Consider the following 13,867-nt stretch of genomic DNA (forward strand, 5'->3'; position numbering starts at 1 on the left):
AACACATATCAGATATCCAGAAATATCTGACCAATCATCCAGACTCAAGGAACTCGTTAAGGATAGCTCTAACACTGCTGGACGTGATAGCGAATATGTATTTTTAGTCAAATTAACAGAAAAATATTGCTTTCATAGCGCTGTTCTTTTTATGCATCATTTTGTTTTCGTTCTTTAGTTTGTCAAATTTCTCATTTAAAGTCATGGCTGCTAAATTGTACTGTGTGTAAGGTTAGATTCCCATATGCAATTTATGTATGAATAGAAATAAATTATGCCCTCGCCCACGTTACTAACTTGGGTGTCGGAGTGTGTTTCTTGATCAACATAACTGCCTTCAACAAAATTTCATCTTTCGCTGTACATTTGGTACACTGTGGGAGTACTCAGGGCTTGCAGCATTCCATCGCCCCATGTCTGCTTTTGCTTTTTAGAATATTACATTATCTCAATCCTCACTTCCTTTCTTCCATCCACTTCAAATTTCTCTTTTCACTATCTTAAGCGTTGATGGCTGGAATAGCCCATTGCTTGTCTGTATAGCCTATCATGTCCGGTGTACCATAGTACCATCTAGACACCAATGATAGTCATGCTTAATTCAAACAACGTATTCAGTTTAGTCTTGAGACAGTATAATAGTCATAAAATTGAAAAAAGTTAATTAAAAGGGGGGTAATTCACTCAGAGCTTTATTTCGTCATGATAGGAAGCTGAATATTACAATAACAAAACGAGCATTACAGGGAGACGGCAATCCTTCGTCATTATTCTGCATCAATTGCCTTCTTTTACCAGCAACGGGAAACTCCCGTTTTCTATTAAATGCACATCTGTGACAATAACAATGAACGAAGTCATCAAAAAGTTTTACTGGATCTGGATTCAGACTCGAATTCATACCCAGTTAATCTCCTGAAACATTCGTTTGTTAATTTTCACAGAATCTTGCTGGTAGATGGACAAATAAACCTATGGAAATCAGAGAACGCCATGTCCGCTTTCATTTTAAGCCCACGACAGCTGTCCATCAACTCTTCCTTCTGAATATGTGCAAGTGTCTCCTTGGTAGGTCTTGACGAACCGCTTGAGGTCCACACCAGCCTTCCTGAAGGCCTCGTCGCACGTCCCCTGGTAGGCCTGGTGCAGTTGCGGCTTGCGAGAGTAGACGAAGCCCATGTCGGTTATATACCTGCCACCCATTTCCATGCAGGAATAGAGGCAGGCGTAGTTGTAGAAGTCGGTGTCCAGGATGACCAGCGGCGCTGGAATGGCTGTGAAATGGACGACAGAATGTTATCGCTATTGTTGCAGAGTCGGTTCAGAGTTGACAGTGATAACTGAAGAAAGGATGTGATGTATAATTATCTATGTATTCAGTTGTATACTTTCCATGTACATAAATAAATAACCGGCATTGATAAATAAGTGTACTAGAGAGAAACTGGTCCGGGGAAAGAGAAAGGCATAATTCTGAACGCAGCTTACAATGCTCCGCAGTGATCTCTAGTCGTGGCTCGTCGTAAGGCATAGGATACAGCCTTCCCTCGTTCTTCATGGTGACCCCATCTCTCGAGAGACCCATGGCAGCCGTGGTAAAGCCCTCTCCGTCTGGAATCGGAATGGATTTGTGAGCGAGTTCCTCTTGGAAGGTTTAGTGGATTAATGCATTAAGGGTAGGAAGAATGCATTGCCTAGTTGAAATAGGTAGGATTGCATTGTTACAGTAAATTTTTCATGATTATGTATTATTGTATTTACTGACAATATTTTTTAACGTCTTGCAAATTCTGAATTATGTTTGACGTAATAACAAATGAAACTGTATTATTTATCTGGAAAGGTCTTTGGATAACTAGAAAAAAAAAAAGAAAAAAAGAGTACCAATCACGTTGTGATTATGAACAGATTTAATTACATATTAACTAATCTTTTTCTTTTATTATACCAAAAATAAGTGTATTTTCCTGATAACAGGAACTCACCCCAGGTGTATTTGACCTGCAAACATTTATCGATGGGCTGAAATTCCATAGGAGTGTTAGCAATCTGGTACCATATCCCTCCCATCTGAAAGAAGGACAGAAAAATAAATATCAATCGCATTTTCGTCGGGTTTTCTGTCTTCGTTAGGAAGGCCCACCACACATTTTGACAATGACTTTATTTCAAAATATGGGAACGACACTTGAGTACCTGGAAAAGTCTGGGCTTTTGCATTTCCCAGAGCTGTTTCTCATTGATTGTAGGACATGTTCCAGGGACCACATAATCCGGAATATTGAGCTTCCGGTAGGCGGTCCCACCCATCACTAGGATGGCGACGAGGAGAGAGCGGAAGGCGTTCATTTTCCTAGGTTCGATGCAGAACTGAGGAGGTCCTGCGAAGTACGTCTTATATACTTACCTTCTGCTGAGCAGAGGAGCAGGGAGTGGCCATGGATAAACAAACGCACGCCCAATCTTCTCCCCCTCAATCATAAACGTAGTCTATTTTCCTTATAGCTCTTATGTCCATATGTTATCAAGGTAATTAATCTCCTCTCTCTCTCTCTCTCTCTCTATGATGGTCGCAACTGGACTCGTGGGGCTTCCTCCATCCATCAGATGTAAGAAGTAGGGTGACGTGAGACCTAATATCGTCATATGATAAGGAATAAAGAGATGCTGGGTGGAGGGAATAAAATAATTTCACCATTAATAATATATTGGAAGGCTTAGCAAAATTGCTGGTGATTGTTGGAAAGGCTTTGAAGATTGTGAGACTCATATCTCTGGATTAAAAAGGTTTATTATTAAGGTTTAGAAGTAAACCATAATTATAGATTATTAGAATTAAGTTGCGTGGTCTGCACGGTATACTCAAATTTGTGTCTATAGAAATATCTAACGAAAATGCATTATTGAAAATGCATAGTACCACTAGTTAGGATTCTTTATTTTCTGTAAAAGAAAACTTTTATTGTCCTCCCTCAGATCTTCAAAAGTACTAAGTTGATCATCCACCCTTCAATCATCTACCATACTAAATTGCAGCCTATAACCTCAGCAGTTTTTTTTATTTTTTCAGGTTACAGTTAGCTACGCTCGTGCATCTCGTACCACTGTAGGTGCCAACAACGCAGGCCGCCACCGGCCAGTGACAAAGTTTCATCAGTGCCAACAACGCAGGCCGCCACCGGCCAGTGACAAAGTTTCATGGGCCACAGACGATCATTTTATACAGCATTATACGCTGTATAGAAATCATGATTGCTGTTCGACGCATATTTAATGTTTTTTTTTTTTTTTTTTTACTTTAATTTTTATTTAGAAGAAGCTGGAAATGGTATGTGATATCATTATGTTTGACTAAAATGCCATCTCTCTTTTTATAAGCACCTTCGATAATAACGAAGCAATTGATTAACTTACATCGTTAATTGCATTATTCTCGTCGTTGAATTTTGTCCATATACCTTCAGAAGGTTTGATATAAGGAGCTGGGAAGAAGATGGGAAATGGCCCCTTTCAAAATAAAAAGATACATGCTAAGATTTTGGAAATGGTCAGTCTTAGAGGAATCTTGCCTTTGTGTATTTTTGTGAGGCTATAGAAATACAGCGATTCATGAATTCTTGAAATTATTTGATGCAATATATGTCCCACTGTACTTGCACCAAACTAATCTGATTTATTCTAAGTTATGGCTATTCATGTTATTTCTCCAAAGAAACCTTTACAAGCGTCTTTATTTTAAATAAGCCACTTATGACCCATACCAGTAGTTTAATAAATTCTTGACTTTGCTGGTTTAAGGTATTTCCTTTCCATTGTCGTGATCACCTGACTTAGTTAAGCTCATTTAATTTGTTTTCCATTTTCTGCCTAAACATATCTGGCAGTAATTTACTGAGAGTTAAAAAGTTTTCTGTTGAAGTGGGCTCTCAATAACTTGTATATATATGTATATATATATATGTATATATATATTGTAATGGTCTCGTTATTAGAGACCAGCAGGTTCAAAATAAAAACAAGAAATTGGGCTGTAATGACAGACGAAAAGCAAGACAAATCAAGGAGGAGGACTGAACAATCACAAAAATAACCCTAATAATAATTTATTTACAAGTTAAATTACATTTACAAGTGAGACCAGGTTTTGGGTGGCGAAAATACACAGTGATCAATTATCAAAATCAATAAATCAACCAATCTTTGACAGTAGTGAACATCACACTACACCGGAGCATAAACTCGCTCGACACAAGATATAATGACGAAAATTACAATAACATCATTAACAAAGCCATACACTTGCTCGACAAATTACAATAGGATTATTAACAGAGCCATACACTTGCTCGACACCAAAAATGAATAACAGGCAATCACACGAACAGCATAAATAATAATAACACAAATAGGCAGCATTCAGAATCATACAATAATAAGTATAAACAATAGTAAACGAACAGCATATACAATTAAACATTAATAAACCAGCAGCAAACAAACAATCATGCAGAACAGACATATAAAACCAAACTGCATAACTCCGGATAGCATAACAATCTCCGTAGAGACGACACGACAGACCCAGCTGTCGAAAAGGATGAATACCAACAGACGATCTCCGTGAAAACATCGAAGCAGTCACCAACTGCAAACTGGAACACGGCCATCACATAGATGACCACGGAAGAATCGTCAATACAACATATCTGTTGTGTAACTGGAACTAAACTGCTCCACGGACGACTATGGTTTAGCCATCTCCCATCCATCTGCTACCACGGCCAACAGGTAAAGTGATACCTGCTGAAATCAAAAAATGATTTTCAGCTGCCCCAATACTGCCATGCTGCTGTTGCCTTCTTAACCGAGGTTTCCCAGAACCTCTCAGGTCGCCATCCAAAACCTGTCTGCAGGTGTCACTCACACCATGACAAAAGTAACCTCGTAATCATGACGATAAACGACGGCGGGTAAGGGAAACAATGCAACCATTGTAATGGTTGTTTAAAACAAATAACGACTAATCGTTACAATATATATCATAATATATATAACATATATATATTGTATGTATACTATATATATATATATATAAAAAATATATATAAAAAAATATATAATATATTTATATATAATATATATATATATATAATATATATATATATTATATATAATATTATATATATTAAATATATATAATATCTATATATTTTATATAATATGGAGCAGAAGGAAACGTCATGAACTAGTATTTGTCCGTTTATTAAACATGCTGACGTTTCGAGGACACAACCTCATTTTCAAAGCTGAAAAAATCAATTACACCATATAAAAATGTTACAAAGACTCAGAATTAAGAAATTTACACATAAAAAATAATAGAAATTTTAAAAATTTAAAAGAATATTTGACATAATGCAGGAAACAGACCGCTATTTTTCAGGAGGAGAATCAAAGACCAAATGACATCAAACAAAAACAGAGACAGAGGCACACTCAGGATAGGTACAGTGTTTTGGAGGTAGTCTGGTTGTTTAAAGGAACAAGTTTCTTAATGTATAAAGATTCAGTTATTGCTAATTGATTTGGTGAGGTGTCTCTGGAGAGAATTTTAAAATGTTTATATTCAATATCTTGTTTACTTCTCTTGAAATGATCCCGTGCATTAGAAAATTCTGGATTAGTAAATGAATTACCTGTTCTGTAAGTAACTCTCCAATGACAATCAATTCTGACTTTTAGTAAGCGGCGAGAAGCCCCCACATATTTCCCCACCTTACATTTGGGGAGGTATATAAATAAACACATTGGAAGTCGTCAGGGAGCTTAGTTCGTCTCTATGTCTAAAAAGAGAAGCAAAGGTTAACGGGTTCTTGGGTATAACTACTGTTAACTGCCGGAAGGTGCCGTTGAACATAAAAAGACTTATCATGAATAAAAGGAATACTAAAATAAAATGCTAATTAGGGTAGAGTAGGAATATTAAAAACAGCAACAAACTTACAGTTAAGAAAGTTATACAATTGTTTTTAAAAAAAGCTTGGATGGGTAGCAATTATCTAAAAAAAATAGTTCTGGAGAAATGAGATTTTTTGGTGGAAACCAAACCAAGTGGAGGATAAAGTATAAGCCCTGTGGAAGAGATTACTTAAGGAATTTAATTGAAAATTAAAATGACAACTGCCATAAAAATTTGTACGTAAATCAGTATATGTTCGCTTTCTAGAAATATAGGTACAGAAGCCCAGCTCGTTACGGGACACAGGTATATCCAAAAATGCAAGTTTATTGTTGTCTTCGTGATCAAGCGTGAACTTTATGTTGGCGTATTTAAGAAACTGATCAACTTGCTCTTTATTTCGGAAGAGTAAAAAGGCTTCATCTACGTATCGTTTGTAAAATAAAGGCAGGAAAGAGAGGGGACAGTTGTCCGGCAAATGTTCCTCTAGATGGCACATGAAGATGTTAGAAAAGACTGGGCCAAGAGTACTGCCCATGGCCATACCTTCAACCTGAGTGTAAGCTGTATTACTCAAAATAAAGGCAGTGTCCTGCACTGCCAGTTGCAACATTTTCTTAAAATTATTGTAATTAAAACCGTGAAATAAATTATCTTGTTGGGTGAAATTTTGTCTAAGATTATTTGTATTGTCTGTTCCACAGGGAAATTGCTAAAAAGAGACTCGACATCCAAGCTTACCATAAATAAATCAGAATCTTGCACGAAAACATTGCCCGTAAAATGTTCGGAATTTTTGTCTGAATAATTATTTATAGAAAATTCATTTAATAAGGGCACTAGGAACTTAGTCATCTTATAATTAGGGGTTTCATAGGAAGCGAAAATAGGTCTAATAGGGTAAGTGTTGTTGTCAGTTACCATATTATCAAACAAACTTTATAGGAATCTATTGATACGATCTTCTAAACAGAAATAGTAGCAAAATTAGGTACACAAATTCTTTTAAATATTGACGTGTCATTTAAAACACTCAGCACTATTTTAATATAATCATCGCGGTAAAGAAGAACCACACCTTTACCCTTGACTAGTTTTGAAATAATGATATTCTCTAGTTTACTAGTTTTTTAATTTTTGTTTATTTTTTATATTTTTTCATTTGTAAATTTCTTAACTCTGAGTCTTTGTAACCTATTTCTATATTATAATTGATTTTTTCAGCTTTCAAAATGAAGCTGTGTCCTCGAAACGTCAGCCCGTCTAATAAACGGACAAATACTAGTTCATGATGTCTCCTTCTGCTCCTTGTTTTATGTTGGTTGATAGCCAGGCTTCCCATGTCCATATATTATATATATATATATATATAATATATATATATTATATATATATATATATATATCTATATATATATATATATGTATATAGATATATATATATTATATATATATATATATATATATATATATATATAGATATATATATATATATATATATATATATATATATATATATATATATACTATATATACATAAGTATATATATATATATATATATTATAATATATATGTATATATTATATATATATATATATATATATATATATATATATATATACATATATATAAACACAAATTTATAACATATCTATATGTATATAAATACTATATATATATATATATAATATATATATATATATAGATATATATAATATATATATATATTATATTATTATATATATATAATAATTATATATAAAAATTTATAAATATTAATAAATTTTATATTAAATAATAATATTATAATATTATATATATATATAAATATATATATATATATAAATATATAAATAAATATATAAATTATAAATATATATATATACTAAATTTAATATAATATATATATAAAACATATATATTATATATATATATCATATATATATATATATATATTATATATATATATATATTATATATATATATATATATATATATATGTATGTATACATCGAGCTACAAATCTCCTTTAATATCCAATTCACTCTACCTCGGAACTTAATATATTTTCATTTATGTTAAACGAAGGGGTTTCGAACCAGCGCCGTGCGGACAGAGGAGAAATCAGTATTTCAATGATGTTATCGATAGGACCAACGAGTAAGGTAAAAAATTGATACTGATTCCGACCTTTCAAGTCACTCTCGAACACTGGTATTTATAATTAGAATCGATATCCAACCCCCTCTGCCATATTAATAAAGTCAACTAGCAAAGTGGAATAATCTTGGAATTAAAAGCCAGATAATGATGATTCTTTATTTATCATCGAATTGTCAGGTTTTATGATTTGATTGTCCTACTCACTACCTCAAAATAAAAGAAAAGGAAAAAAAAACGTTCAGACGACCTCGACTTGCTTATTGTTGTAGGAACAACCAGCCCCCTGGGAAGTCTTGACGAAAGCCGTGGCATCGACGCCAATTTTGTTGAAGGCTTCGTGGCAAATTCTGACGTGATTAGGATCCATATTGGGAGTTCGAGAGAAGATGAAGCCAAAGTCAGCATAGAATTTTTTCTGTGTATCATTGCAGGAGTAGAAGCAAGCGTAGTTTTTGTAGTCGGTGTCGAGTACAACCAGGGGCGCTGGCGGAACTGTAAGACAATGAAATATTGAAGTGAAGACAGCGGAATATCCAAATTTTTGCTATCGCGCACAACGGGGCTTAAATTGCGCATCTAGAAAAATGAAGTCTGGATAACAATAGTGAAGAAAAGAAGGCAGGAACAAGAATGCATTACCTCCCTCATGAGTGACTTCAAGTTGCTTTCCAGGTAAATCGTAGAAAAGTGACCCCAGCGTCTTCTTTGCGGCCCCATTTGCATCGAGGCCTGTCGACTCCGTTCGGAAAGCTCCTCCAACTGCGAAAAGAGAGAACGTTACGTTTTAGGTTCCTTCTCTTCAAGATAAGACTATGAAAGAGAAATTTCTACATATTGTATTGGAGAATTGTCAGGTTCATTGAACCTTCGGACCGAGATCCGATGATAATTGATTATATTCCTATTTCACGGACTTTAAATCTCAAAACTTCTATTACAGATTTATACTGATTGCTCTTGGTAAAGCCAATCTAGGATATTCTGTTGTTGGCCGTGATACTGCTAAATTTAAAAATATAGACTCTCTCTCTCTCTCTCTCTCTCTCTCTCTCTCTGCAGTATACTGAAAACTATCAAAGTCTTCTATCGCCAAGAGTAGGACTAGAATACAATTAAACTATTATGTAATTCAAAAGTGAAATTGGGAATACAGATTAAATTGCAAAGCCTCGTTGCTTCTCTCTTCTTCGAAAGGCTGCAACTATGAAGATATTCACTACAATTATCCACAAAGTTCCGAGATCAGTTGCCATTCTACAAATACAATATTTGGAAAACTTCTACTTACGGCATTCGAGTCTCCACAGAACACATTTCGCGAACGGGTCGAAGGGATTGGGGGAGCTAGAATGCTGGTACCAGTCTCCGTCCATCTGCAATATAAAAGTCTTTGGTGAATGAAAAAAAAAGTATAGCCAAACTATTGCTTACTCCATTGGAAATGTATACTCCCAAGCAGGCGTATACTTGATTCACTTTGAAGTTCGTCTACTTTTCTCTAGTTGATCTAATGACTCGTCCTTATTTCTGGTGAACATACCTTCCAGTGGTTTCTTTGTTGTTGTTCCCACAGCACCGCTTTGTTCACGTTAGGGCATGGACCCGGCTTCACGAAGTCAGGCATACTTATGACCGCATCTAGGGCCAGCAAAATGGCCACGAGGGAGAGGGACAGTTGCTTCATGTTTCGGGAGCTGCGAATGAAGTCATGGCAGGAAGCAGTTTCCGAGGTTTATATATCGCTCGGCTTCGGTACGGAGATGCACAAATGAAAGCCTTAAAGGCGGGTACACTTTGTTTTTGTTTTTCCCTCTCGTCAAGGTCAGCCGTTCATTAGTGCCTTGGAGATGCTTCTTTCTTTGTCTATCTCTGCCATGAAAAAAGATAGAATAAAAATCTCCGTTTTCATACAACGGAGCTTTTTGAGCTCCAACCATCGTTTCCTCGATGGTATAATGAACCTATTCCAGACTACATTCAATTGAAATATAGATTACTGGAAAAAAAACAATTGCTGAACATTATAGTTGAGAAATAAGATTACTGAAGCATACAAAATAGGAGTAGAAATACAGGCGAAAAACGATAAATTAATAAATATGCTATGTATATGTACACACACATATATGTATGTATATATATATATATATATATATATATATCTATATATATATATATATATATATATATATATAATATTTATTTCGCATCACCGTGATTCGTATAAATTATTGGAGCTACAAATGTCTTTTAATATTTAATTCTCTCTACCTTGGAATTAATGTATTTTGATATATATATGTATATATATTATATATATATATATATATATATATATATACTATATATATATATATATATATATATATATATATATATATATATATATGTATATAATATATCTAATAAAAGGAGCTCATAAAACACCAAAATATAGAGAAGAAAAAACTGTATTTAGAGACTGCTGTTTCTCTCTTCCTGAAGAGAGGGACAGCAGTCTCTGAAATATAGTATTTTTCTCTCTATATTTTGGTGTTTTTTATGAGTTCCTTTTATTAGATGGAATTCTGTTGAATTCCATCTAATAAAAGGAACTTTTTTTACCAGTCATATATATATATACATATATATATTAGATACGTGCACACACACACACACACACACACACATATATACGTATATATATATATATATATATAGATATATATATATATATATATATATATATGTATTATATATATATATATATACATATATATATATATATATATATATATACATATATATATATATATATATATATTAATATACATATTATATAAATATAATATAATATAGGATATATATATGATATATATATATATATATATAGGTATAAAGGCGTCGGGTAACTTAGTGAAAATAGTAGAGCAGGAGATGAAAATAATACCAGTAAATGGCGGAATAAGGTAACGAGAGATTTAGTCGAAGTGCAAGAAGACAAAGTAAAAAAAAAAAAAACAAAAAAAAAACCAAGGTGCAAGCGGAAACAGAAGGGATGATGTAAGCAAGAACTTGTTCCACACAGAAGGATCGCTGCCGGAGAGGTTAATGAACGAAAGGATGGATCTCAGAGCAAAAACCGCAGATGTAGAGATGTTACTTGAAGGAAATGCAGTCCTAGGACTAAGGAGAGAATATTTTCAAAATCTGAATGTGGAAGACAGAAGGGTAGAAAAGAATGCTATGAGTATGAGAGTTCACATTGAAGTGACTGCTGAGGGTTTCACTGGAATGAAGAATTTAAAGAATTGAAAAGACAGTTGTTGATGGGATTACATGTAGGATGGCGAATCATATGAGTAATAGTGCGATTGAGTGGCTGACCAGGATTTGCAAGGTATGTGTAAATGGGAAAAGGTTTTGAAAAAATGAGTAGGGGACTATACGGTTCCACTGTAAAAATGCAAAGTCTACAGAGGAGAATTTAAGAATTTCAGCGGTATAGATTGGAAGAGTAGAGTAGCTTTAGTCAGTGAAGTATTTTTTTATGAAAGTGTTATTAACAAGTTGAAATTTAATGAAAACATTTCCTTATTCAGTGCTAACATTTATAAAAGTCTTATAAGAAATAATCATACAATTCTGTGGGTGTTCAATGTATTGATTTTGTAAAGGGAAGTCTGTTTCGTCCTGGGCTATAACGTATTAAACTATGTGCTGCATAAGTAATTGATGTACATAGTTTTATATGCTTGCAAGAGGATGGGATCCTTCTTTAGTCTGTTAAGTCCGTTTCCTTGGTTCGTCTGGTCACCCATTTCTTCTCTTCGAGTTACATCTTTTGCCAAAATTTCATGTTGATACCTTCAGCAATCTCAGAGATCTACTGCGTTAATGTCATGAGGACAGTGTTTTTTGTTTTCCTTGGATGAACATGTGATCAATTGCCTGATTGGTTCTCTAGAATCTAGGTTGAAGACATACAGGACGTATTCGTGCATTCCTGTTCGGACAGAATTGAGGAGAGTATCTTAAGGAAACCTCGGTTTTCGTCATATGTGTCACTCCCTTTCCCACCGTTACCCATACACTAAGGGGTCGGTTGCCTGATGCACCTTCTCCAGTGCCTTCTATCACAGTCGGCACCTCGAGCGAACCTCTTCTCTCCGTATCTTCTTTCACTTTATCTCGCCATCTAATTCGCTGTCTCCCTCTCGATCTTCTTCCTCTAGCAGGTTCCTTCCAAGCCCTCTTCACTTCCTCCTCGTCATCCATCTTCAACACATGCCCATATCACCTCAATCGTGACTCTCTTAACACCTCTGTAATCTTTTCTGAGCCTACCCTTCTTATTCCGTCCTTTTCCAATCTCTCAAGCAGCGATATTCCCATAATCCAGCCCAGCATTCCCATCTCTGTCTCAAGATTTACTTCCTCTTCTCATCCTAGAGCCCATGTTACCGATCCATACATTAAATTCTTCTTCAACCATAGTCTTATCCTTCAGCTATAAATCTTGACTTGTAACTTGATTGGCATATCACATAATATTCCAGTTACACCTTTCCACTTCTCCCTTGCAGCTTTTATCCTACTGTCAAATTTTGAAAGTTTTTTGTGAATAGTAGGTAGTTTTTAGGTCATCGTGGTTTTCATTATGTGCAAATAATGATAAAATTGATACCAAGAAGATAATAAGTTACCTCCTGGAAAGCTAACTAAGCAGAAAACTAGATGAAAGGAAGAAGAGAAAAATGAAGGAACTGAGTCATTTAGTGAAGTAATTATCATCACTATAATAACATAATATTTATTATTCTTTATTAATTTGTTGTTATTGTCCTCAATTAGATTTTTGTTTGAATATAATGCAATTTATTAGAACGTTTTCCGGAATCTGGTCAGCTATCGGTATTATTGAAGAGAGGTGGTCAAACTCTTCAAACTCCTTGAGTAATTTTTTATTGACCGTGAAATTTAAGTTATTCGAACTTGCGCCTTTAGTTGATATTATTAGGAGCACATACGGAAATTTTTGTAAGAGGTCCCTATGCTTATGAAGTACAAAAAAATATTTTTGTCCGAGAGTTCAGTAGTCTACAACACACCTGTTTTTCATAAGGCTGAAGACGTTTGGAGGGCGCCATTAAGTGGTGGACATTTTGAGTACCTCATCACTGAGATCATCCGTCTTTCAGGTCTCATTGTGGCCCATTACAGTTCCCATAAGTTTGACAGCAATAATTTGTTTATGTCAGTTCGTGATCCACCGCTCCCAGATGGTCTTGGGAGCTCATGTGGCAGCCAGCCTGGCTTTCAGTGTAGTTGACTTCATGTATTACTGGCCACACCTGGCACTTTACCAGAGGACATATGAGTATTTGATAATAAAAATAATCTTAGAGAAATTCCGTTGCTGAAGGCAACGTGTCCTTGATTGCACAAATCCACCCATAGACGGGCGTGGCAGGAGATAGTTGTTCCCGGATGGTTTTTAGTTATTTATCCTGTTTGCGTAGAAAGATCGTTTTCCTTCAGAAGGGGGCTAGGGGCGAGGATTTTGTCTTATCAATATGACCAGCACGTGGACTTCGTGAACTGCTCAAGAGTAAAGAGCCGGTTGTGCGCGCCGAGAGAGTAACTAGCGCCCTCTAACGAGGATTCTGGAAAATAGACTGGTCATATTGTGAAAGAGTATAAAGTCAGTCTGTTTTAGGAAGCAGCGAAATTATGCATCGTAGCTCACGAGACCTCGCCCACATA

At 34.9% G+C, this 13,867-nt stretch overlaps 2 protein-coding genes across 2 annotated transcripts; both read right to left on the minus strand.

Moving 5' to 3' along the window:
- Window positions 1–1,008: 1,008 nt before the first annotated feature.
- Window positions 1,009–2,349, minus strand: LOC135199671 (crustacyanin-C1 subunit-like). Its single transcript, XM_064227828.1, has 4 exons — window positions 2,197–2,349; window positions 1,986–2,070; window positions 1,489–1,611; window positions 1,009–1,274 (listed from the first exon to the last, which is right to left on the minus strand). The coding sequence occupies exons 1-4, from the start codon at window positions 2,347–2,349 to the stop codon at window positions 1,009–1,011; spliced, it is 627 nt and encodes a 208-aa protein (XP_064083898.1).
- A 5,951-nt stretch (window positions 2,350–8,300) lies between these two features.
- On the minus strand, window positions 8,301–9,807 carry LOC135199820 (crustacyanin-C1 subunit-like). Its single transcript, XM_064227960.1, has 4 exons — window positions 9,663–9,807; window positions 9,411–9,495; window positions 8,762–8,881; window positions 8,301–8,614 (listed from the first exon to the last, which is right to left on the minus strand). Exons 1-4 carry the CDS (start codon window positions 9,804–9,806, stop codon window positions 8,361–8,363), a joined length of 603 nt encoding a protein of 200 aa, XP_064084030.1. The 5' UTR covers window position 9,807; the 3' UTR covers window positions 8,301–8,360.
- Between the last annotated feature and the right edge of the window lie 4,060 nt (window positions 9,808–13,867).

The sequence above is a fragment of the Macrobrachium nipponense genome, chromosome 26 (genome assembly GCF_015104395.2).
Source record: "Macrobrachium nipponense isolate FS-2020 chromosome 26, ASM1510439v2, whole genome shotgun sequence".
Taxonomy (NCBI): Eukaryota; Metazoa; Arthropoda; class Malacostraca; order Decapoda; family Palaemonidae; genus Macrobrachium; species Macrobrachium nipponense.